We start from the raw sequence: 27,033 nt of genomic DNA on the forward strand, positions 1-27,033 counted from the left end.
TATTTTTCCACACAGAGTGCTGGTTGCTGGAATGTGTTGCCAGGGATGGTGCTCGAGACAGATCTTGCCAGGGGTGGTATATGAAGGGAATGGAGGGATATGGATCATGTGCACGCAAAGGAGATTAGTTTAACTTCGCATTCTCTTCAGCATGGACATTGTGAGCCAAATGGGCTGTGCTACAGTTGTCCTACGTTCTGTGGTGCTCCCATACACAGATACTTCTCTCTGATTTTTAACATGACAACTTTAATGAAACCTCAAAATGACCTTGTTCCCATCAATCACAGTGCTTTATCTATTCCTTTTTAAAAAGCAAGGTCTTACTCTAAAACTGCTACCTTCTATCTTCCGTTTTCTCAGTCCTTTCCTTAGGCACCAAATCACAGAATCACTGTTGTTTTGTTCATGTGGAGAGCAGCACAAGCTGACTCACCAGGCTCTCACTGCACAGTGCTCCGAGACTGAACAGTAAGAACTCAACTGCTGACAAGGGATGGAGTACAAATTCCATTGCATAATTTGGTCAGGATAACAGAAACTGAGCGATTAGTGAGATCTCACCTCCTGCCAATTCTGGGTGAATGTTCATAATGTTCCGATAGTCAATTTAATGAAAAATATAACAGTAATCAGCATATCAGGTGCAACAAGGGCACTGTGTGTGTGTATTCTTTCAAAGAGACTTCAGATTTCAGGGAAGATTACAGATCAATCTGGAATTTTTGAACACATTTAATTCCATGCATTTAAAATCATATTCAAATCGAATGTTGATGATCAACTCAAGTAGTCTCAATAACCTGTTAAATCAAATTAGCAGACCATTCAGCATCTCATGCCTTTTCCACTATTTAATGAAATTGTTGCTAATCATTTGCCTTGGCGCCAATTTCCTGAACTCACCCATATTCATGGATTTTCTGATATCCAAAAATCTATTGATTTTTGTCTTGGATATACACATCGTCTGGGTTTTTGCAACAGTCTTGGGAAGTGGATTTTTGGAATTATATATTCTGAATAGAAATATAGCTGAGCTGTATTTATTGTATTCTTAAATATAATATAATAGCTTTAATTTAAAATACAATTCAAAAAATAGCTCAACATTATAAACTGGTCATAAATGAATATCCTTGTGACTTGGTAATGAAATTCAATGCAGCAAAGGGAAAACTCTTGGTCAAGAATCCCAGGAAAGCCTGTTGTTAATAAACATTTATTTTCATCTTTGTCCTGAACAGCCTAGCCTTTATATTGAGACCGAGAGTCCTGACCCAGAATGCCAAATGTCTTTTTCCTCCCCAGATGCTGCCTGACCTGCTGAGTTCCTCCAGCACTTTGTGTATTGCTGAAGATTCCAGCACCTGCACATTCTTGTGTCTCTGTTCTTTGTACTAGCTAGCCAGGGAAAGCATCGTCTCTGTTCTTTGTACTAGCTAGCCAGGGAAAGCATCATCCCTTCATCAACTCTGTCATGTTCCAGGATATTTTTACATGTTTCAATAAGATCACTTCTCATCCTAAATTCAAACATATACAACCCTTAGTTAACACCTCCTAACAGGGCAAACTTCCACTCCAGAAATCAATCTTTAGTCTGAAGAAGTGTCCCAAACTGAAAACTCAGCTATCCACGTTCTCCAGAGATGCTACCTCACCCGCTGAGTTATTCCAGCACTTTGTGTCCTTTCATTTTACTCTATCACAAGTATATCCATCCTTGGGTATGTGATTTTTAGAAAAAAAAGCTCTTCACTTTTTTATCAAGACCTTTTGCAATAGAGGCCAACATATTGTTTGCTTTCCTAACTGCTTGCCATATACAATCATATATCATTTGTGTTTTAATGTACACATGGTCCTTTGAAAACAGCTCGTGTTCAATCGCTCACCATTTGAGCTAAAAAATACTCCACTTTTCTATTTTACTAACAAAGCCATCAATGGAATTGGCTCAAAATGCTGGAGTGACTCAGTGGGTCAGGCAACATCTCTGGAGAAATCGAATAGGTGACGTTTCAGGTCAGAACCCATCAGGCTCCCCAATTGACAAAATATGGGATGTATTTTTCAATGAAATAGAACACGATATAGTCATCAAGCCACAGTTCAGTCTGGCAGGTTGATGCCATCATAATGACCTCCAGCTTCTTCATCCTTATCATTGTATCCAACTTCAAGATCCATCCAGTTCTCATTTATAAAAAAAGAGTACGATTGCCAAATAATGCATTAATTTTGCATGTTAAAGGCAGCATTCTGAATATCATTCATTACCTCATATAAACATAGAAAATAGGTACAGGAGGAGGCCATTCGGCCCTTCGAGCCAGCACCGCCATTCATTGTGATCATGGTTGATCATCCCCTATCAATAACCTGTGCCTGCCTTCTCCCCATATCCCTTGACTCCACTAGCCCCTAGAGCTCGATCTAACTCATCTGTTTTAACAACAAACTTCCCTGGTCTACTTGACCTAGATTTTCCTTTTGTTGCATTGAATTTAATTACCAAGTCACAAGTTTATAATATTATACTATCTTTTGATTTGTATTTTAAATTAAAGTTATTACATTATTTAAGAATACCATACAGCTGAGCTAAAATCAATATTTTTTTCCCCCCTGACCAGCCTGGTGGACAGATGTCTTGCTGTCAATAATGTGATAAGAAGTGGATCTTTTCATCTCCCTAAGGAGTGTAGAACCACTTAGTGCCTCTCTACCCCACTCAGTCATGTATGGCACCAGCACTTGACTGTGAAGATTTATGGAGCCCGTTGCGGTAAACCGGCTGTCTTCTATCTCAATGAAACTCCTTTGTTCATGCGGTTCCATTATTTTCAATGAACCCTTCATGAAAATAAAGCTGTCTTGGTTTTACTGAGCATGCTCATTACACATACATTAGGAATTGAAAGAAAAATTCTGTTCCAAGTGAAAAAGTGACTGGAATTCAATCTCAACCTCCTGCATACGTCACTGAACCACTTATGTAAAATGAAATTATCAGGACTGCTTGAATTAATGTAACATCTGCTAAACCACCATCTGTTCTTTAGCGTATAATGCAGGGACTCCACTCAAACCCCCAACCCCCTCCCCTTCCACCTCTATTCCTTCTTCTAGCGTCACAATTTGTAACTTATCTCTTATCTCACACCTTCTGCCTTTTCATCTCTGGCCTGTGTCCAAATATCTGCCTATCAAAACTGCCTCACATCTGTATCCATGCCAGACTTTGTTCTGACCCTCTTCTCTTTCAGCTCACTTCACCACCCACCCTCCCCCCACACAATCATTCTGAAGAAAGGTCCAAACCCAAAACATCACCTAACCATGTTCTCCAGAGATGTTACCTGCCCCTCTTTCCCCCACAAATATTACATTAGGTTTTGGTTGTTATAAATGAGATTATAACATCTCCTATGCTTGAAAAAGTATGTTCAGGCAAGTCAAATCAAGGTAGGTGCGTGTGTGTACACATACATACAGATGAAATTGGTATGAAGATTGCCTGCAGGTGAATTTGGAATGTAAATTGCAAAATGTTGGTTAAGCTTCCATTAGAAATTAGCTTTCCACCTGGAGAGAAGTCTGTAATGGAGTTACAATAAGCAGTGAGCCACAGATACTGCAGGGAGAAGTTGTCAGAACTATCGGCTGACATAACCATAGAATTGACAAAAACTTTGATGCAGAAAAAGGAAATGGCTGGACTTGCTGCCAGCGATCCGTTGCTGGGCAGCAGACTTAAATACAAAGCTGGACTCCTCTCGTGTTCAGAGAGGAGATACAGCATGAAACGAGCTCACCAAGCCTGTGTGAACCATCAACCACTTACCTACATTAATCTGATTATTATTTTTATTCTGTTCACGTTCTCAACCGATTCCCCCAGACTCTACCAGTAAGTGCAATTCACACTGATGTGGGCAAGTTAGGCCGAAGCGCCTGTTACCACACTGTATGACTCTATGGTCAATTAACCTAACAATACTCATGTCTTTGATATGTGAGCAAAACCAGAACACTTAGAGGAAACCCACATGGTTTCAAGGAGAACATGCAAACTCCACACTGACAGTACCCAAGGTCAGTATTGATCTCTGGGCACTGTGAGGCAGTGCCTCTACTAGCTGTGCCAGTGTACTGCCTAAAAGTTAGAAAAGAGACAGAGAGTGTTGTTCCATTACATTGAGTGGAGAACATGGCTGCGAAGGATTGAGGTACTTGTTGGTTGACTGCATTTTAAGTATATGTTGTTGGATGGATCAAAAAAGTTCAATTTTTATTGATTTTTGTCCAGTTCTAGAGACTAACCCAGCAGTTTCCTTTTTGTGGAGGAGCTACCTATAGGCCATCCATGTGCTGATTCTTTAGGTCTGGGTTCATCGGCAAAATTAGACCCTTCGGCCCTTTCTACTCCGCCATTCAATCATGGCTGATCTACCTCTCCCTCTCACCCCATTCTCCTGCCTTCTCCCCTGAACCCGACACACTTACTAATCAAGAATCTGTCAATCTCTGCCTTCAAAAAATATTCATTGACTTGGCCTCCACAGCTGTCTGTTGCAATGAATTCCACTAATCCACCACCCTCGGCGTAAAGAAATTCCTCCTCATCTCCTTTCTATAAACAAGTTTTCCCTCACATTTCCCCAGATGTCATGACAGCTACCATTGACCAGAGGCTGTGGATGGATACAAGCTGAAACTTGAATTAAGATGCGACAACTAGAAATCATAACATGTTCCACATTGCAATCAACTGAGTTTCATTAGCATCAGACCAACTTATGCTGCTCCATATGCTGGAACCCTTGATAGCTACCGTTTGCTTGATATATTTATATAATGTAGAGTACCAAAGAAATGTTCTGCAACTTAATGTTCCACATTCCAGACAGTAATCCATCACTTTGCAATGATCGAGCTGACATCTGAGCTGGTTCCACAAATAGTACAAAAAACCTCCATATATCATGCGATTCCAACAGATGTGGCGAGGCCACATTTAGAGTATTGTGTTCAGTTTTGGTCACCATGTCATAGGAAAGAAGTTGTCAAGCTGAAAGGGTACAATGAAGATTTACGAGGATGTTGCCAGGATCCGAGGGCATGAGCTGTAGGGGGAGGTTGAGCAGGCTAGGACATTATTCTTTGGAGCACAGGAGTATGAGTAGTGATATTATAGAGGTGTACAAGATCATGAGAGGAATATAGTGGTTAAATGCAGTCTTTTGCCCAGAGTATTGGAATCGAGAATCAGAGGACATAGATTTAAGGTGAGGGGGGGAAATATTTAATATAAACCTGAGGGGTTGTTAAGGCAAGTACAATCATAACATTTAAGAGGTATTTGGACAGTTACATGGATAGCATAGGTTGAGGGTTATGGGCCAAGCGTGGGCAGGTGAGACTAGTGTAGAATAGACAATAGACAATAGGTGCAGGAGCAGGCCATTTAGCCCTTCGATCCAGCACTGCCATTGTATGTAATCATGGCTGATCATCCACAATCAGTACCCCGTTCCTGCCTTCTCCCCATATCCCTTGACTCCACTATCTTTAAGAGCTCTATCTAATTCTCTCTTGAAAGCATCCAGAGAACCGGCCTCCACCGCCCTCTGAGGCAGAGAATTCCACAGGCTCACAACTCTCTGTGTGAAAAAGTATTTCCTCATCTCCATTCTAAATGCCTTACCCCTTATTCTTAAACTGTGGCCCCTGGTTCTGGACTCCCCCAACATCTGGAACATGTTTCCTGCCTCTAGCGTGTCCAAACCCTCTCATCCTTCTAAATTCCAGAGTATACAAGTCCAGTCACTCTATTCTATCAACATACGACAGTCCCGCCATCCTGGGAATTAAACATGTGAACCTACGCTGCACTCCCTCAATAGCAAGAATGTCCTTCCTTAAATTTGGAGATTAAAACTGGACACAATACTCCAGGTGTGGTCTCATTAGGGCCCTGTACAACTGCAGAAGGACCTCTTTGCTCCTATACTCAACTCCTCTTGTTATGAAGGCCAACATGCCATTCGCTTTCTTCACTGCCTGCAGTACCTGCATGCTTACTTTCAGTGACCGATGAACAAGGACCCCCAGATCCCGTTGTACTATGGGCATGTTGGTCGGCATGTAGAATGGTCGTCATGGGCTAGTTAGGCCGAAGGGCCTGCTTCCGCGCTGTAACTCTAAAATAAATTAAAAGATCAACATTCAGACAACCAGACATCTTTACATGGTCTCCCCAGTACTACTCACCCTGCACGGCCTGAAGCAGCTGGCAAGTTTACATTTGTATTGCCATCAGTGATGATAAGTTCTGCGCTTCTGGAACTGCTAATCTTAACCATCGTACTGCCATATCAGAACAGCTTCCTTTCATTACAGGTAACATATAAATTCAAGTTGGAACATAGGAACAGACCCTTAGGCCCACAATTTCCATGCCAAATATGATGCCAAATTAAACTGATTTCCCCTGCCTGCATGTGATCCACATCCGTCCATTCACTGCACACCCACGTGCCATCGCTGCTAATGGGTATAAAAGCTTGTCTCCCAGTTTTCTGTTCTTCAAATAACTACAGGTGCACAACCTTTTATCCGAAAGCCTTGGGACCAGACACTTTTCGTAATTCGGAATTTTTCGGCTTTCGGAATGGAAGATTTTTAGCGTAGATTTTAACGGTTGGCTCAGTGGTAGAGTGCTCGGCTCATATCCGCAAGGTCGCGAGTTTGCGCCTCGATCCCGGCAGTTACTCGATCGCGAGTTTGAGTCTTCAATGTAGTTTTTTCTTGCAGAATAGGAGAGAATAGGGAGGGTTACGCTGGGATCATTCTCTGCGAGATGATCTTAGTGCGGGAGACAAGTGTAGGAGAGGTGTACTGACTGTGTGGGCAGAACTTTGGAAGTGATTGCCCACCATTCTCAAAAGCCGCTGTCTCCCTGTCCCTGGGATAGCAGTGGGCGATCAAACAGCACAATACCCCCCTCCCCCTCCAACTCCAGAGGAATCCGCTCCCCGATGGGCCGCTACGGCGACAAGTGGCAGTTCGCCCACAGCCCGAGCTGCGCCACCCCAAGAACAAGACGTACCTTGCACACCATCAGCTTCTGCCCCTACAGGGAGCGTGTTCCTCTGGAGTTGGAGCGGGGCTGGGCTGGAGTTGCTGATCTGGGATTTCCGTGCTTGCAGTGGGCCTGGGGGTCGGTGTTCCGATGAGGGGGCGCAGCTCGGGCTGTGGGTGAACTGCCACTTGTCGCCGTAGCGGCCCATCGGGGAGCGGCTTCTGGTGGTCCTGACATCTCCGGCCAGTTTGCAGTTTTCCTCTGGAGTTGGAACGGGGCTGGGCTGCTGCTGGCTGTGGGTCTCTGGGATCTCCGTGCTTGCAGTGGGCCTGGGGGTCGGTGTCCCGTTGGTCCTGACGTCTCCGGTGACTGGCACTGACCTGCTGGCATCGCCGACGTGAAGACAGTGCAAAGCCCCCGCGCCGGTGCAATGGGCGGGGAGCTGGAGAGGGAAGGGGTCACACACATGGCCGGGAAGCAGAGGGGTGTAGGTGGGGTGAAACTGAAGGGAGCGACAATCTGCTGCTGCCTGCCCGCTGAGTTAAAAAGTTCCTACGCAAGACTCACGATACACTGTGTATTGTGAGTCTACCGTGGGAACTTTTTAACTCAGCGGGCAGGCAGCAGCAGATTGTCAATTATTAACCCTCCCGCGCAATATACCCTCACCTTCTCTTTTATGAATGGGGATTTAGTTCCCCTTTCTTCGATGACCGACCGGAGGTTCCGCTGTCACCTCTGCGGGCCGCCCTCGGTGAACGTCTTCAAGGACCTTTCTTCAAGGACCGAAAAAATGTCCGCTATTCGGAGCTTTTCGTTATTTGGAATTTCGGATGAAAGGTTGTGCACCTGTACTGGATTGTCTATTATTTAACTTTTTATTTTTTAATTAAACAAGGGCAAGGGAAATGGGAATAAGTTTGGTTGTGTAAACGAAAGCAGTTGCAGAAGTACAGAACTTGTCATTGCCGATGATAATATTAATGTCACACAGCCAACATTTGTAACGATTTTAGCAAAATGCCTAATCGAAACACCAAGATATAATTTATGGAGTGCATAAAAAAAAGTAAGTGGTTCCAAATCTATCCTTAGTGTTGGTAGCAGGCTGCAAATTTGAAATAATACTAGTCCAGTCACACTATCTCCTCTACCAATTCTAGTTATGTTTGAAAGGATGCCATGAATGACAACCAGAAGACTTTCCTTTCGGTTGGTTTAGTTACCAATTCTATCCAGCGCCTGCACAGTTTCATCCTCACACATATCAAGTATATCGGGTTTAAGCTTTGACAACCAAACAAATCTAACGGCAATCAAAAAACAAACAAATATTTTACATAAAATCTCACAGATGTCAGACTTCATCTACAAAGGTAAAAAGAAAACAAAATGGCTCATAATTTAAATTCTAAGTGAAATGCATATTTTAATTTGCAGAAAACTATATTTTGTTATATCATTGTCATTTGGAAGAATTAGCCAGTGATAATCACTCTGAAGTGGAACAACATTATCATCTGTATGAAAGCTGTACATTTAATTCCATTTATATTATATTCGGCTTGAAGGGTCGAATGGCATACTCCTGCACCTATTGTCTATGATTATCTGTTATTTCTCCTGATAAACCTACCTAATAAAAATATATTATCTTATATATCTTATAAAATCTTATAAAAATATATATCTTAGTCAAAAAAGATTTACCTGGTCTTTCACCATCTCTTCAGCTGTTTCTTCGAGGCCCAATTCATAACATAGCCTTACAAACAAAGGTCCAAACCTAAATTCCCCAAAGGCCATGTTTTTGTTTTCAGCATGGTACCTGTGAGCAAACCAGCAATGGCACCAAATTATATAAAATTAAGATAGCGTCCATATTAGTTATTAAACCTCCCAGAGACTATTGTTCTACTTTCTCTCCTTATTAATGATTTCGCTGATTATCTTTGCATTCATGCCATCACCTTATCCTCACACTAATCCAAATATCAGTATTTTAACTAACCTAATATTTTCCCCATTTTAACTAATATAATTTGAGCTCTTCAAAATTTGGAAGATGTACAAGAGAATTACTATAATGGTGGGAAGAAGATAGATGTCAATCATATGGATACACACAAGAAAAATACAAGCTGTTCCTCTCACACCAAAAAAGGTAGAGAGAAGCTTTGAGGAATGCATTCAAAATCCTGAGGAGAAAGCAAGGAGAAACTGTGTGGAAGGGGCAGTAAACAGGACTTTTTATTGCAATTGACAACAGAACCATGGCAACAGGAGGAAAATCTATCGTGATGAAGTGAGTTTTTTACGATCCTCAGTGTACTTCCTGAAATATGTGCTGTATCAGATATAACAGTCATTTTCAACGTGGAACACAAAATAGAATTACAAGTCCATGAAATCAAACAGATTAGTGGGACCTGCTGAACAGATCTTCCAAACTCCCCAGCATAATCTTGAAGGTCAGAATGGCCTCCTTCGTTGCACTGCAAATCTGTCTTTTTTTGTTAGTCTCTATTTCAATTTCAAACCCACTCCTTTCATCGTGACTGGAATCTGATTGAATTTTCAACTAAATATTTCCAGCATTTATTAGAATAATTTCACGTTCCAGTCACTGCAAAATTGAATTGAATTGAATTGAATTCCTTTATTGTCATTCAGACCTTATGGTCTGAACGAAATTTCGTGCCTGCAGTCATACATACAATCATACAATAATAAACAACACTAAACACAAATTAACATCCACCACAGTGTATCCTCCAAGCACCTCCTCACTGTGGTGAAGGCAAAAATCTTAGGGCTGCAGTCTCTTCCCTCCTCTTCTCCCTCTGCACTGAGGCAATTCCCCACCGGGCGATGGCACAACAGTCCCGTGGCTCACCGCAAACGGGCCGGCTCAAACACCGCGGCCCGGGCTGGTTGAAGCTGCCGCCCTCCAGTCCAGCGGACGCAGCCGCTGGCCCGCGGCTGAACCCCGGACTCAGGTCGCCGCCGCCAGAACGCCGTTCCAGCCCCGAGCCGGATCGCCCTCATGTGAGTGCCGTTCCTCCCTCCAGCTGGGCCGCTCCGATGGGAGCGCCATTCCACCCTCGAGCTGGGCCGCTCCGACGGGAGCGCCATTCCACCCTCGAGCTGGGCCACTCCGACGGGAGCGCCATTCCACCCTCGAGCTGGGCCGCTCCGACGGGAGCGCCATTCCACCCTCGAGCTGGGCCTCTCTGACGGGAGCGCCATTCCACCCTCGAGCTGGGCCGCTCCGACGGGAGCGCCATTCCACCCTCGAGCTGGGCCTCTCTGACGGGAGCGCCATTCCACCCTCGAGCTGGGCCGCCCCGACGGGAGTGCCGTTCCTCCCTCGAGCTGGGCCGCTCCGACGGGAGCGCCATTCCACCCTCGAGCTGGGCTGCTCCGACGGGAGCGCCATTCCACCCTCGAGCTGGGCCGCCCCGACGGGAGTGCCGTTCCTCCCTCGAGCTGGGCCGCTCCGACGGGAGCGCCATTCCACCCTCGGGATGGGCCGCTCCGACGGGAGCGCCACAGCCCCTCACGGGAGAGTCTCAGCCCCTCGTCAGGCCGCCCTCACGGGAGCGTCACAGCCCCTCACGGGAGCGCCGTTCCAGCCCCGAGCTGGGCCGCCCTCATGGGAGCGAGCCCAGGGTGAGTCCTGACTGGCTGCCTCTGGAGTCTCGAGGTCGCCAGCTCCGCCATTAGGCCTCAGCACAGACGGAGGCAGAGAAGGGGGATACGACAAAAAGTCGCATTCCCCCGAAGGGAGAGACAGCAAGCCCCGTTTCAACCCCCCCCCCCCCCACATAAACACAACCTAAAAACCAAAAACTTAACTAGACAAAACGGAAAAAAAACAACACAAAAAAGTAAAGACAAACGGACTGCAGACGAGCCGCAGCCGTTCACTTCCGGATGTTACTTTAAGCTCAATTTACATTGGAGATTTTTGTTGTTTGAAGGTGACTGAGTTTTAGGAGAGGTGAATAGAAGAAAACAACTGTTAGCACACATTATCTTGAGTCCTGATGAGGAAATATAAATAGAATGAATAAAAATATTTTCTTTATGCAATAATTCACAATTATGGGATAAATTAATGTTTTAAAAGCATACCTGTAAATTACATCCTTTGCTACTTCTACATCTGCTGGCATCTGGCACAAATGTAACAACATTTTTAAATCATCCTTGAGGATTAACTCATTCTTTTTTAATTTTTCCTCAATAGTTTTGAAATATTGATCTGTAAAATTGAACAAATTTATTATGTGAAAGCAAGTAAAAAAAGTTAAACGGCGACATGATCTATAAAATAAAACACATCACAGTATTTTGTGTGAACCATTGCCTCTTCATGTTAATTTGTGAAATTCAGAGAAAATAACTGCTGTAAATTTAGAAAATTATTGGTAAAATATGTAAACAATTTTACATATGGGGGATGGAGGGGATGAAAGAAAGCTGGAAGAGAGGCCTGGCAGATAATAGGTTGATTCAGCTGAGGAGGGTTTTTTGATAGGTAGATTGGAGGACTAAGGCCAGAGATGAGAAGACAGAAGGTGTGAGACAAAAGGACTGAAGAGTTGAAGCTAGAGGAAGGGAAGGGAAAGGAAGGGAATAGGTGGAAGGGAGAAACAGAGAGAGTTGGAGAGAGTAGAGTTTTTTTTTAATGTTGATTTTATCGTTTTCTTACAATTTCTGTATCTGATATTATGAAATGTCCGTCAGAGACAGAAATTAGAGTTAAACAAATAGATTTGATGTGACAAGTTGCTCTTTTTCAATCTCTACAGGGACAAATAATACAAAATTAAAAAAAACATTGAAATTACTTCTGTCAGTTACAATGCCAAAGAAAATAAGAGCAGCTTCATCTAATGGGGAGACACGGGGAAACTGTTGACCTACTTGTGAACAGATGCTGATTCCTTATAAATTTTTGCCATTCTTCTGAAAGTAGTAACATCCAAAATCCTTCTGTCCTTCCATAGCTCAACCTAAAGACTATGTGTCACCTGATAGTAGGTCTTCCAATCTCACTATCCTCCATTGCTCAGCCTGATCCTGGTGCAACCACACTGAACATTTCCAAGCATATAGGAACCGATAGCCAGAAACAAAAGCAAACTGTATTTGGTCAGCTTGCCAGAGAGGCCGATTGCAATGAATGGAAAATCATTAGAAAGATGGTTAAAATAGAGAGAGCGCAATTTATTTTAAAGCCATTTAATTTTGAAAATAGGATCAGAGTCACATGTTAAACATTCTATCCTTAATAGCTCTACCCCAGTACACATTGTCCTTTTAAAGCAACAACAAAGTGCAAAATCGTTGAAGAATAGATTGTTACTTCAACAAACACATGACGGCACGGTGGCGCAGCAGTAGAATTGCTGCCTTATGGCGCCAGAGCCCTGGGTCCAATCCTGACTACGGGTGCTGTCTGTATGGAGTTTGTATGTTCTCCCCGTGACCCCATGGGTTTTCTCCGAGATCTTCGGTTTCCTCCCACACTCCAAAGACGTACAAGTTTGTAGATAAATTGTCTTCGGTTTGTATACTTGGTATGTGTAAATTGTCCCTAATGTGCGTAGGCTTGTGTTAATGTGCGTGAATTATCGGGCGGTGCGAACTCGGTGGGCCGAAGGGCCTTTTTCCGCGCTGTATCTCTAAACTAAACTAAACTAAAACTATCCATGCAACTCGTTTTCCTTTCCCCCTATAAGTGTAAAGTGTTCCTAGTGTGAGTAGGCTTGTGTTAATGTGCAAGGATCGGTGGGTGGTCGGTGCAGACCTGGTGGGCCGAAGGATCTGCTTCCATGCTGTATCTCTAAACTAAACTAAACATGTCTGATTAAGAAGTGTTCCACTGATAAGCAAATCCATTTCACATTCAACTTATAAAATCAAATTCCTCACCTTTAAATCACAAAACCTTTTCAAAAATAGAATGGTACAACTTACCTTTACTAATATACATCTGATTTGCAAGTGCAACCTTCTTCTGTTGGAAGTCCAGCAAACGTATCACATTGTCTGAGAGTAAATACCGTCTTGCTACAAATAGAAAATAAACATCGATTGAACACATTTGTTTGTACTAATAAAATGGTCTGCTCAGCATTAGAAACATAGAAAAATAGAAACATAGAAAATAGGTGCAGGAGGCCATTCGGCCCTTCGAGCCAATTCATTGTGATCATGGCTAATCGTCCCCTATCAATAACCCGTGCCTGCCTTCTCCCCATATCCCTTGACTCCACTAGCCCCTAGAGCTCTATCTAACTCTCTCTTAAATCCATCCAGTGACCTGGCCTCCACTGCCCTCTGTGACAGGGAATTCCATAAATTCACAACTCTGTGGGTGAAAAAGTTTTTTCTCACCTCAGTCTTAAATGACCTCCCCTTTATTCTAAGACTGTGGCCCCTGGTTCTGGACTCACCCAACATTGGGAACAGTTTTCCTGCATCTAGCTTGTCCACTCCTTTTATAATTTTATATGTTTCTATAAGATCCCCCCTGATCCATCTAAACTCCAGTGAATACAAGCCTAGTCTTTTCAATCTTTCCTCATATGACAGTCCCGCCATCCCAGGGATCAATCTCGTGAACCTACGCTGCACTGTCTCAATCACAAGGATGTCCTTCCTCAAATTAGGAGACCAAAACTGTACACAATACTCCAGATGTGGTCTCACCAGAGCCCTATACAACTGCAGAAGAACCTGATTACTCCTATACTGAAATCCTCTTGTTATGAAGGCCAACATTCCATTAGCTTTCTTCACTGCCTGCTGTACCTGTAAGCCAACTTTCAGTGACCGGTGTACAAGGTCGCCCAGGTCTCGCTGCACCTCCCCATTACAATAATTAATTTCATAGAACTTTCCAAGTTAATTTTGGTAAAACATCTTAAAGAAAGACTTGATTCACTCATCCCTTCCCAGTAAACCTACCCCCTGCCCAGGCGCTTTCCCTTGTAACCGCAGGAGATAACACTTGTCCCCACACCTCCTCTCTCACTTACATCCAGGAACGCCAACAGACCTTCCAGTTGAGAACACAGGTTCACGTGCACCTCTTCCAATCTCGTCTCTTGGATTCGATGTTCTAGATTTGACCTCCTTTACATTGGCAAGACCAAGCATAGACTGGACTAGGTTTCATCGAATACTTGCACTCTGGCCACCAAAACCCGCTGGACAAATTAATCTTTTCAACTCCCGTTCTCTGTCATTGGCCTCCATTGCCAGAGAGAGGACCCACTCAAACTGGAAGAAAGCATCTGATCCCCTGGGTCATTATCGATTAACAAAGATCCCCTGCCCGTTCACTCTTATTCTGCTTCATTTTAACTGCCTTTCCTACTTTATTTAACGACATCGACTATCCTTAGTTGACATTTCAACTCCACGTATATTATGAGAAAAAGTCTGAAGAAGGGTCTGGACCAGAAACGTTACCCATTCCTTCTCTTCAGAGATGCTGCCTGTCTCGCTGAGTTACTCCAACATTTTGTGTCTACCTTCGGTTTAAACCAGCATCTGTAGTTCCTTCCTACACACTCTACGTATATTATCTTCTGTTTGAACGCAGGGCCTCTATCCTAACTCCTCCCAGTTCTCTCCTAATATGTCATGGGAATGCTGCATTTTGAACTCATTCATGCTCCAAACATACTGGGGCATATTGCTTTTATTCCTCACAATTCTTAAATCTTTGTAAACTTAAGCAGCAACTGCAATTTTGCACCTTTAATAGTATCTTGATCAACTCACAATCACTTCATATTTTTAATTCTTTTTTTCCCCAGTTAAATGTAACAAATTATTTGGGAATTAAGTTATGTTATTAAACGAGATGCTTTTATAGAAATTATACAATTCAAGATGATTTAGGATATTCATTAATGTATCTCAAATGGCGAATAAAAAAAGGACATTCATTGGACTATAGATGCTTTCTTCATAAGAACACTTTGCACCCAATATTCTAGATGCATGCACGGTTTATATTACTCATTAGTTCTAGCCTTTCATAGTCCTTGTCTCTTGCAATAAAACATTGATTGATAACAGTCTTATAAAATCTTATCAATTACAAGATGGCCTGGGTCTTAAAACTGCACACAATGTCCATTCATAAAATTATTTTCAATAAAAAGCATTTTCCTGCACTTACTGACATTGATACTGACATTATTTCCCCAACTTATTAACATCCATTTGATCTTCTAAAGATTTGATTATAACTTCCTGTATATTTCTTCACTAGTCCACCCAAGCCTAAATACAAATTATTACAGCTATTCAGTCTCTACAGGACCTTCATTATTAACCCATTCTGCTTCAACTTTAGTTTTACACCCCTCTTCCTAGACTGCATTACTACCCCAGTTTGATGATCACCAGAACCATTACAAAAGCAATGCTGAATGCTCGGAGGAAATGAGAAAGAGGCAATCTTGAAGCAATGTACACAAATTTAATGTGCTATCACATACATAGAGCAATATAGCTCGTAGACATGGAGCTAAACCATCATGTCCACCATTCAGCCGCAAGATTAAATGGGATTATTATGAAGACATAAAGGATGCCCTCATTTTAAGGATGCACACTACAGATTGATGCAAGCATGCTTTCTGTGAAGGACCGAAAATTATCATGACATGGCCATAGCATGGGTCGTTATTGCTATTGGTACAGAAACACTCTTGCTACCCACATAATTTATCCACAACAAAATATACAGGTTGCAAGGAAATTTCTGAAGGCATTTTATGATAATAGCTGTTAAAACCGACTATACCCATCTGACAGGTTAAACATTACACTAACTGACAAGAGATGGCCAAAGGACATAATTGCAGCAAATGTTCTTTTGGTAATATGTTTAAAGGTGTCAAAACGCCACATTACCGGACATTCAGATTAAATGTATGTGTTGTGAACAGCAATGAAGATACCCAGTTTGTATGCACCAGATTTAATTTTTTTTTATTGATAAACGCTGTTTCCATCATTCCCACTTCAGAATTAACGTTAAAATTTCAACTGAAATATCTCCCGATCAAATTTGTGATGTACATGACCGACTGTCTAAGTAAAACCTGGATAAATCCAACGTATAGTTGTGAATGTTGCTCATTAAATAACAGTGCTGATACTCCATATTAAGAGTAGTGATTTGCCGTTAAAATGAATTCTGTAATAACGTGTCAATGGTATCAGTGACAATCGAACGCTGCGGTTTTAATGTTTCATAGAAAATAGGTGCAGGAGGAGGCCATTCGGCCCTTTGAGCCAGCACCGCCATTCATTGTGATCATGGCTGATCGTCCCCTTTCAATAACCCGTGCCTGCCTTCTCCCCATATCCCTTGACTCCACTAGCCCCTAGAGCTCTATCTAACTCTCTCTTAAATCCATCCAGTGATTTGGCCTCCACTGCCCTCTGTGGCAGGGAATTCCATAAATTCACAACTCTCCGGGTGAAAAAGTTTTTTCTCACCTCAATCTTAAATGACCTCCCCTTTATTCTAAGACTGTGGCCCCTGGTTCTGGACTCGCCCAACATTGGGAACATTTTTCCTGCATCTAGCTTGTCCAGTCCTTTTACGTGTTATCCAGTTCACGTGTTCACAATTTAATTAATCAATTTTTATAGATTAAAACAAATAATAACATTGGGATTTAAAACACATTTGATTGCATTCCGTTATTAAACAGTCACTTTTCGCTCTGAAGACATTTCTAGCACAGTAGGGTCGGGGGGGGGGGGGGGGGGCTGTGAATCGGTGGATAGATGGTGAGGCAAGGTGCGGGGTGGATGGATTGAGCCAGGGGAATTATTGCGTGTTGGTTGCAATAGGTAAAATTGTGAGGGGAGAGCTCGGGGGATGTCAGTGGGGTTGAATGGTGTGGATCAGTACGGGATTGACGGGGGGGCATCAGTACAGGATGAATGGAGATAGACAAATGCTGGAGAAACTCAGCGGGTGAGGCATCTATGGAGCGAAGGAAATAAGCAACATTTAGGTCGAGACCCTTCTTCAGACTGTTCCCCCCGTTCTTCTTGAAAGGGGGGGATCAGTACAGGATGGATGGGGGATCAGTACAGGATGAATGGAGGGATCAGTACAGGATGAATGGGGGGGATCAGTACAGGATAATGGGGGGGATCAGTACAGTGTGGATCGGAGGGTCTGTGCAGGATGAATGAGAGGGATCAGTACAGGATGAATGGGGGGGATCAGTACAGTGTGGATCAGAGGGTCTATGCAGGATGAATGGGTGCATCAGTACAGGATGAATGGAGGGATCAGTACAGGATGAATGGGAGGATTAGTGCAGGATGGGGGGGGGGGGGGATAGGTGCAGGATGAATGGGGGATCGAAATGACTGTTTGACGCACAGCTTTGTAGCGTACCCTTAATCGGTAACCACGGTATGCAGCTTGTAGAGTGACTACAGCCGCCTTTTGCATCAAGAAATGCTTTCTTGTAATGCACATCCTTATGAATGACTTAATATGGCGTGCTGCCTTGATTTTCTCAACCAATACTCTGGCTTTGATCCCGCGGTATAAGGCCTGAATACAAACCACTGCTTTTCTCAAACTATTATAATGTCTCACTTGGACATTTCTTATCTGCCATGCTCTGTATCGTTGTTGTACCGCAATGGCAGACCAGCGTAGTTTCTTGAAATACTCACGCTGTTTATGCATCTGATAATAAGTCTGTATGACCTTGGCAGATTTGTGCATGCACCGCAATTGCTTTCGAACAAGCATTCCTCAGTAGGCAGCCTGAAACAGCACAACGCTGCTGCGAACCTTCATGTAAGTTTTGCGATCACTTTCCAATTGAAGGTGTGCCCTATACTGGGTTTGTACTATTATAGCTGCCAATCTCATTGCCTTGTATTGACGGTATACTCTGTGCATTCTAAACGCTGCTTGTATTATCGTTGCTGCCTTGTTTGTTCCGGTTCTCTCTCCGTACCTTCATACCCCTGAATGCAGCTTGAATAGCTAGGGTTGCCCTCTGGGTGGCAATTTCTCTTTGCATTTGACCTCTCCTTTTGCACTTGACCTTTGTCCCTTTGCACTTGACCTTTGTCCCTTTGCACTTGACCTTTGTCCCTTTGCACTTGACCTTTGTCCCTTTGCACTTGACCTTTGTCCCTTTGCACTCGACCTTTGTCCCTTTGCACTCGACCTTTGTCCTTTTGCACTCGACCTTTGTCCTTTTGCACTCGACCGTTGTCCTTTTTCACTCGACCATTGCCCTTTTGCCCTCGACCTTTACCCTTTTGCACTCGACCTTTGTCCTTTTGCACTCGACCTTTGTCCTTTTGCACTCGACCTTTGTCCTTTTGCACTCGACCTTTGTCCTTTTGCATTCGACCTTTGTCCTTTTGCACTTGACCTTTGTCCTTTTGCACTTGACCGTTGTCTTTTTGCACTTGACCTTTATCCCTTTGCACTTGACCTTTGTCCTTTTGCACTTGACTTTTGTCCTTTTGCACTTGACTTTTGTCCTTTTGCACTTGACTGTCCTTTTGCACTTGACTTTTGTCCTTTTGCACTTGACTTTTGTCCTTTTGCACTTGACCTTTGTCCTTTTGCACTTGACCTTGGTCCCTTTGCACTTGACCTTGGTCCCTTTGCACGACATTTGTCCTTTTGCACTTGACCTTTGTCACTTTGCACTTGACCTTTGTCCTTTTGCACTTGACATTTGTCCTTTTGCACTTGACCTTTGTCCTTTTGCACTTGACCTTTGTCCTTTTGCACTTGACCTTTGTCCTTTTGCACTTGACCTTTGTCACTTTGCACTTGATTTTGTCACTTCGCACTAGACTTTGGTCCTTTGTGGGACTACCTGCCCTCTTTAGTTCAGGCTCCTTGCCTCTGGATGCCCTTGGAGGTTTTGGCGAGAAATGAGCCATTAATGCCTCCTTACACTCCTCGTACGTTTTATCCGTGGGCGTTGCTGGACGCAGTAACGTACGTAAGGTGTGATACTTCTCTCTTCCTAAGCCTAATATGAACCATGCTCTCTTCTCCTCTGCAGTGATATAATTGGAAATGAACGAAGCCTCCAAGACTGCATTTCGCAAAATTACACCCAGAATCTAACTGGGGCAATCCTACCCTTTGAATAGCCATGCTACCTGTTGCTATTCAGGTGCAATATTCAGGGGCTCCTGTACAGACAAAACACTGATTACCACAAGATAAGAAAACACATATCTCCTGTACAGACAAAACACTGACTTTTCCAGGATAAGAAAACACAGTTCTGTATTAATTAGCTTTAGAAGAAAATCACTGTCTATTACTTAATCTTATAATAATAGATTTATACTATTAACCCACGATTAATGTTAATAGCAAACTAGAACATTTTAAGCCATATACCTGCTATGTACACATATTTGCTTAAATCATTGATAACAGTGACCGATACATTAAATTCGTACAGTCCGGGACTCTGGAGCCTCAGCGACCTCTCGGGCTGTTCATACGGACTGGCTTTGCTGGTTTCTCGGCAGGCTTTTGCTGGCTTCCCGGGCTGGCTTTTGCTGTCTTTACGGGTTGGCTGTTGCTGTCTTGACGGGTTGTCTGTTGCTGGTATCCTGGGCTGGCTTTTGCTGTCTTCCCGGGCTGGCTTTTGCTGCTTTGTTGGCTTGCTTACTTGCTGGCTTCACGGCTGGGGGCTGACTGTGCTCGCGGCCGGGGCTGACTTGTGTCCTGTGGCCGGGCTGATTGTGCTCGCGGCCGGTGCTGGCTGTGTCCCGCTGGCGAGGGCTGGCTGTGCTCGCGGCCGGGGCTGGCTGCCTCTGCTGGCTCACTGCCAAGTCGACTCCCGCTGCTCCGCTGACTTGCCTGCTGTCTCCCTTGAACGCTCCTGGTTTCTGCTGCCGGTCCCCGCTGCTCCAAGCGTCAGGACTGTGCCCCGCCTTCTCAAACGGAACTTCCTCTCTCGACGGTCCTCTTTCGTCGGTGGCTTCTTCGGACCTATCCGTGGCCTACACGGTACTAATCCCTCACCCGACGTCTGTGGCTGCTGCTTGGGCCTGGCTGTGGGCTGCACAGCACTGGATACATTCCAGGTAAGTTGACACCGTCGCTCCTAGCTTCCAGCTGCGCTTGGTGACCCTTACTGCCCTGCTTGTTTTCCTAGCTCGTTCCGACCTTTTTTTTCTTTGGCGCCAATTCAAACCATTTGGCGCCAAATCTTTTGGCTTGGTGCTGTTCCACTTTGTTTCCAAATACTACATCTATTTTTATCTTGTTTTCGTTTTTCTTGGCTGTCCTTGTTCTTATCTTCTTTGTTCTTTTATCCTCGTCGCCAATTGTTGTGTATTTGGATGCTTGGAACAGACTTTAATAAGACTCGGACAAGGGAGTAATCTAACAAGCTTCTTTATTCCAGGACGCCACCTTGAGTCTCCCCCTGCACCTGCGTACTTGCACAAGACATCACATATACTAATTACATATGCTAATTATCACATACCTAACAGTAGTATTGATTATTAATTGTTTATCTGTATGTTATTGCATTGATGGGACAGTTTGGCTGCAGTTCTCTTGCAGAAATGAAGAATTTAATTGTTCTGTTTGACAATAAACATTATTTTGACTTGTCCCTTAATATCCCCTTTGCCTTGCATTAAGATTTTTGTCATTTAATATCCCCCATTTTAGATGATTTAACCCAAACTTTCCCTTTTGTTCTTTTTACTTTCCATTCCCTAAACCTTAAATATTTTCAGCTCCAATGAAAGGCCGCTGACCTGCAGAATAGATTATTCCCGTAATCATCTGACCACAGCAACAATCACAATCCCAATTAACTTTCCAATACCATTAACAATCACCAAAATCTAAAAAGTATCACTAATACTATTCATCGTCCTCATTAACAATCTAAGTCATGATAGGGTATGTAGGAACTGCAGATGCTAGTTTACACAAAATGCTGGAGTAACTCAGCAGGCAGGCAGCATCTCTGGATAGAAGGAATGGGTGATGTTTTGGGTTGAGACCCTTCTTCAGACTTAGTGTCAGGGGAGAGGAAGCGGGGAGAGGGAGTTACAGAGATAACGAAGTGGGGATCAAAGGAGATGCATATCTAGGAAAATATAGAATAGACCATTATTAGCTAGGAGAAGATGACAATATAGCAAACAATGTAATTAGGGAGTAGTCAGGCTGGTCAGAGAACTGGGATAGAGAGAGAGGGAAAGCAAGAGTTACTTGCAGTTAGAGAAGTCAATTTTCATAGTGCTGGGATGTAAGTTTCCCAAGTGATATATAGGGGTACTATATGTAGGATACAATACTGTGTATATATAGGATACAATACTGTTCCAGGTGTTACCTTCTCCTAGCTAACAATGGTCTATTTTACATTTTCCTTGATATCTTACACTTCCTTATCTCTGTAACTCCCTCTCCTCTGACGCTCAGTCTGACGTAGGGTCTCGACCTGAAACGTCACCTATTCCTTCTCTCCAGCGATGCTGCCTGTCCCGCTGAGTTACTCCAGCATTTTGTGTCTAAATCATGATAGTGTTCTTATAATGCAAGATAAAGCATGCTTGCTCTAAGCAACACTTCGCAGGAACTTTTCTACTTTAATTTATTCAGTTTTAACTTGAACTTTAGAAAATAGTTAACTTGTCACTGAAGAAGAGCACTGATGCTGCCTGACCTGTTGAGTTCCTCCAGCACTTTATACTTTGCCATTGTCACTGGCTATTGGAAACACATTTCAGCTGCGTACCTTTAGAAAGGAGATGAGAAGGAATTTCTTTAGTCGGAGGATGGTGAATCCATGGAATTCATTGCCAGACGACTGTGGAGGCTGTTAATGGATATTTTTAAGGCAGAGATTGATAGATTCTTGACTAGTACAGGTGTCAGGAGTTATGGGACGAAGGCAGGAGAGTGGGATTGAAAGGAAAAGAAAGATCAGCCATGATTGAATGGCAGAGTAGACTTGATGGGTGGAATGGCCTAATTCTGCTGCTAGAATTAATGAATTTATGCCAAAGCTCTTCTGCCTCCCTGAGTCGCTCCGGCACTGCTTTTTTTGTTGTAAACCAGCATTTGTAGCTCTTTGTGACTACATCCAACACGTTATATTTGGAAGTGTTGGGCGATAGATTATGTTAATTTAAAAGCTTGTCCATTATCATTGTGTGCAAGGAGCTCAATCCCTGCTCTTATAGGGGGGAGGGGGCTGTCGAATGCGTGCAACACTAATGTAACTAAACTGTGTGTAGGAAGGACTAGTGTGTAGGAAACACTAGACTGTGTGTAGGAAGGACTAGTGTGTAGGAAACACTAAACTGTGTGTAGGAAGGACTAGTGTGTAGGAAACACTAAACTGTGTGTAGGAAGGACCCTTTTTTGCTTAAGTCCACACTCCGCCACCTCAAGTTTAAATTCCATTTGGAATATTTTGGAGGACCAAGAACCAAGAACTGCAGATGCTGGTTTACACTGAAGATAAGACACACAATACTGGACACCCGCTCAAATCAAGAATTTGTCGATCTCTGAGACTATTATTGAGTGTTGAGATTTGGTCCACCTCTCACCCTGGCAGTGGAGGATTGGGGGTGGGTTGGGGAAGCGAGGTGCTGCTAATGCAGTGAGACCCCGCCAGTCTGTCTTGTCGTTCAAGAAGGAACTGCAGATGCTGGAAGATCGAAGGTACACAAAAATGCTGGAGAAACTCAGCGGGTGCAGCAGCATCTGTGGAGCGAAGGAAATAGGCGACGTTTCGGGCCGAAACCCTTCTTCAGACCTGTCTTGTCGGCCTGGTTCCCCATGGCGCTCACTCACCGCAGCGCCGGCAGTCCCGCCTATCGCTCGGCCGCGGCCGCACCGCCAGCTCCCGCGGGATGAGACCGAGCGCCCGCCTCACAATCACCGCCATTTACACCGCGGCTCTGGCTGGCAACGACGGCCGGGCCTCAGTTCAGTTCAGTTCATCCCTCCTCCTCCTCCTTCTGTCAGCGACCTGTGACCCTCCGCGGGGAGAAACCTGTCACCGCCTTGCACCCGTTCACCTCATTCCGTCAATTTGTTTTTAGTGCGCTAAAATGTGTAATCATCGTCAGCACGGTTTTTTTTGTTTTGTTTTTAAAACAAGGTTTGTTTTATTTTTGCAACGGTCGCGGTCAAAGATACTAGAGGAGCCTTTGGTCGCGGTAGCCTGCCGGGAGGAGGAGGGGCATTGCGTTACGTTGTAAGATGGCGGCGTGGTTACGGCGATGCTCGCTGCTGGGCAGCTTCGGCGGAGTGGCGGGTCGGACAGGTACCGAGTGGCGGGGCGGGGCAGCAGAGCGGGTCGGTCGGTCAGGTACCGAGCGGCGGGGCGGGGCAGCAGAGCGGGTCGGGGCGGTCAGGTACCGAGCGTCGGGGCAGAGTGGGTCGGGTCGGTCGGTCAGGTACCCAGCGGCGGGGCAGCAGAGCGGGTCGGGGCGGCCAGGTCAGGTCAGGTACCCAGCGGCGGGGCAGAGTGGGTCGGTCAGGTACCCAGCGTCGGGTCGGGGCGGTCAGGTCAGGTCAGGTACCCAGCGGCGGGGCAGAACGGCCCGGCCAGGTACCGAGCGTCGGGTCGGTCAGGCACCCAGCGGCGGGGCAGAGTGGGTCGGCCAGGTGCCGAGCGGCGGGTCGGGGCGGTCAGGTCAGGTACCCAGCGGCGGGGCAGCAGAGCGGGCTCCGGGCTCGCCGGTAGGAACAGCTCAGGACAATCTCAGAAACATCACCCGGGTGCACCAGTAGAAGGAAGAAGGGCTGCAGGAGAATGCCTTTACTTGAGCTGAACACAAAGTGTTGGAGGTACCTAGCGGGTCAGGTAGCATCTGTGGAGGGAATGGCAAGGGACCGACTCGCTGCTGCCTGAGTTCCTCCAATACCTTCAGTCTGAAGAAGGGTTTCGGCCCGAAACGTTGCCTATTTCCTTCGCTCCATAGATGCTGCTGCACCCGCTGAGTTTCTCCAGCTTTTTTGTGTTCCTCCAATACTTTGTCTTGTAAACCAGCATCTGCGCTTCACTGCATCTCTGACAGTTTCATGTGTCCACTGAAAAATGCACGTGAAGCTCAGACTGCCCCTCATTCAGTCACACGTTTCCAATATTCACTTGAAAGGTTAACTTTAACAATGTTCACATGTGTCATCTGATCTGAGGTACATTTCAGAATTTCTTCTTTTTACTTCTGATTCCAGCTTCTGGAGTTAATTTTATTTTGTCACTGTTGTCGGTTGTTGGTCTCGGTTTTACAATACGATGGACCTTAGTCTATGCTCCAGTAGATTGCCCAGATTGTTGAGGCATTGCACTAATGGCTCAATGGAGATAAATCTTCTGCCATTCTTAAAATGAACCACAACTGTCGCTTCTGTAGGTTCTTGTAGTGACCTATCAGCCAGTCAGCCCACAGATTCTGGACTGATGGGAGGGTTGGGTCAGGTAAGTTACCTAAAATTGGAAAATCCAGTGTCTATGCCGTTAGGCTGTAAGCATCCCAAGTGGAATATTAGATGCTGTTCCTCCAGTTTGTGCATGGCTCTGGTCATGGAGGAGGCCCAGAATAGAAAGGTCAGTATGGGAATGGGAAGAGGAGTTAAAATAATTAGCAACTGGGAGATCTTGTTGGTCTTGGCAGACTGAGCGCAAGTTTTCAGTTTCTTCCTTGCGTCCATCAGGCTATTAAACACTACAGTCTCCAAATAAGTTCCAAACTGCACAGACCTGGAGTGTTATTTTTTATCTTTGCACTACTCGTGGTGTCGCGTTGGAGCTATTGCCTAACAGCACCAAAGACATGGTTCAATCCTGACTACGGGTGCTTGTCTGTACGGAGTTTGTACGTTCTTCCCGTGACCTGCGTGGGTTTTCTCCGAGATCTTCGATTTCCTCCCACACGTACAGGTCTGTAGGTTAATTGGCTTGGTATGAATGTAAAATTGTCCCTAGTGCGTGTGTTAGTGTTAACGTGCGGAGATCGCTGGTTGGTGCGGACGGTGGGCCCAAGGGCCTGTTTCTGCGCTGTATCTTTAAACTAAACTACTCTTGCTTGTTCATTTGTTTGTTATGTTCACACATACAGTGCCCTCCATTATGTTTGGGACAATGACCCATCATTTATTTATTTGCCTCTGTACTCCACAATTTGAGATTTGTAATTAATAAAAATCACATGTGGTTAAAGCGCACATATTTCAAATTTTAATAAAGGCCATTTTTATACATTTTGGTTTCACCATGTAGAAATTACAGTAGTGTTTATACATTGTCTCCATTTCAGGGCACCATAATGTTTGGGACACAGCAATGTCATGTAAATGAAAGTAGTCATGTTTAGTATTTTGTTGCATATACTTTGCATGCAATGACAGCTTGAAGTCTGCGATTCATGGACATCACCAGTTGCTGGGTGCCTTCTCTGGTGATGCTCTGTATTACAACAACTTATGCTTGTTTTGGGGGCTAGTCCCCTTCAGTTTTCTCTTCAGCATATAAAAGGCATGCTCAATTGGGTTCAGATGGGGTGATTGACTTGGCCACTCAAGAATTGACTATTTTTAGCTTTGAAATACTCCTTTGTTGCTTTAGCAGTATGTTTGGGATCATTGTCTTGCTGTAGAATGAACAACCGGCCAATGAGTTTTGAGGCATTTGTTTGAATTGTGCAGATAGGACATGTATATACACTTCAGAATTCATTATGCTACTGCCATCAGCAGTTGTATCATCAATGAAGATAAGTGAGCCAGTACTGTCAGCAGCCATATATGCCCAGGCCATAACACCTCCACCACCTTGGATCTTGGACAGTTGCTTCTCTCCTCCATACTTTGCTCTTGCCATCACTCTGATATAAGTTAAACTTCGTCTCCTCTGTCTACAAGACCTTTTTTCAGAACTGTGGTTTCTCTTTTAAGTACTTCTTGGCAAACTATAACCTGGCTATCCTATTTTTACAGCTAACCAGTGGTTTGCATCTTGCAGTGTAGCCTCTGTATTTCTGTTCATGAAGTCTTCTGCGGACAGTGGTAATTGACAAATCCACACCTGACTCCTGAAGAGTGTTTCTTATCTGTCGGACAGGTGTTTGGGGATTTTTCTTTATTATAGAGAGAATTCTTCTGTCATCAGCTGTGGAGGTGGCTCCGTCTGCACTGAGGCCTAATCGTGGAGCTGGCGGCCTCCAAATGGGACCAACCTTGAGGCTCCGGAGTCAGAGCCAGGACTCACCATCGCGAAGCTGGCCGACTTCGGGGCTGTGCTGGCGGCCTGACTTCGGAGCCTCGGAGGCTTCGTCGCGGGCCCAGTGCGGGCCCAGTGGACGACAACATCGGGAGATCGCAGGTTCCAGGTTGTTGACCGATTCGCCTGAGCTCCCACAACAACAGCTTCATCCGCTGGACTGGAGGGTGGCAGCTTTGTCCGTCCAGGGCCACGGAATTTGAATTGGCCCGTTCGCGGAGCTCGGATTCGGCCACGGTACTTACCATCACCCGGCGGGGGGCCCAACATTGAATACCTGGATCGCCTCAACGCAGAGGGACAACAAGGAAGGAAGAGATAAGGACTTTAAGACTTTTGCCTTCCATCACAGTGAGGAGGTGCCTGGTAGAACTCACTGTGGTGGATGTTAAACTGTGTTCATTGTGTGTTCTGTTATTTTATTTTCTGTCATGACTGCAAGGTACGCAATTTCGTTCAAACTAAAAGTTTGAATGACAATAAAGGAAACTTTATACTTGGGTTTTCCTTGGTCTGCCAGTCCCTTTGCGGTTAGTAAATTCACCAGTACTCTCTTTCTTCTTAATGATGTTCCAAACAGTTGATTTTGGTAATCCTAAGGTTTGGCTGATG

The 27,033-nt window shown here is 44.5% G+C and overlaps 2 protein-coding genes and 1 long non-coding RNA gene across 7 annotated transcripts in view; 1 reads left to right on the forward strand and 2 right to left on the reverse strand.

Annotated features, from left to right (window-relative positions):
- Positions 1-27,033, reverse strand: part of ptcd2 (pentatricopeptide repeat domain 2) — a 57,601-nt gene that overhangs the window by 17,702 nt on the left and 12,866 nt on the right. The window contains exons 1-4 of one of the 4 annotated variants that reach the window (XM_033018697.1): positions 22,986-23,289; positions 13,079-13,171; positions 11,228-11,357; positions 8,801-8,918 (exon numbers count right to left, since the gene is read on the reverse strand). In XM_033018697.1, coding sequence (XP_032874588.1) covers positions 8,801-8,918; positions 11,228-11,357; positions 13,079-13,171; positions 22,986-23,079 — 435 coding nt within the window. In that variant the 5' untranslated portion in view covers positions 23,080-23,289. Of the gene's footprint in view, positions 1-8,800; positions 8,919-11,227; positions 11,358-13,078; positions 13,172-14,142; positions 14,563-22,947; positions 23,290-27,033 lie in introns of those variants that run through there. The other 3 variants (XM_033018696.1, XM_033018698.1, XM_033018699.1) reach the window with 3 other exon arrangements.
- On the reverse strand, positions 1,342-3,093 carry LOC116971481. Its single transcript, XR_004411504.1, has 3 exons — positions 3,052-3,093; positions 1,996-1,997; positions 1,342-1,354 (listed from the first exon to the last, which is right to left on the reverse strand). It is a non-coding gene; the product is annotated as an uncharacterized LOC116971481 (long non-coding RNA).
- Positions 23,358-27,033, forward strand: part of mrps27 (mitochondrial ribosomal protein S27) — a 106,512-nt gene continuing 102,836 nt past the window's right edge. For both annotated transcript variants that reach the window (XR_004411503.1, XM_033018695.1), the window contains exon 1: positions 23,358-23,460. Coding sequence is in view for 1 of the 2 variants with exons in the window: in XM_033018695.1 (XP_032874586.1) it covers positions 23,397-23,460 (64 nt within the window). In the remaining variant the exon portion in view is untranslated. The remainder of the gene's footprint in view (positions 23,461-27,033) is intronic.

Source organism: Amblyraja radiata, chromosome 3 (genome assembly GCF_010909765.2).
Source record: "Amblyraja radiata isolate CabotCenter1 chromosome 3, sAmbRad1.1.pri, whole genome shotgun sequence".
In the NCBI taxonomy this organism is placed as follows: domain Eukaryota; kingdom Metazoa; phylum Chordata; class Chondrichthyes; order Rajiformes; family Rajidae; genus Amblyraja; species Amblyraja radiata.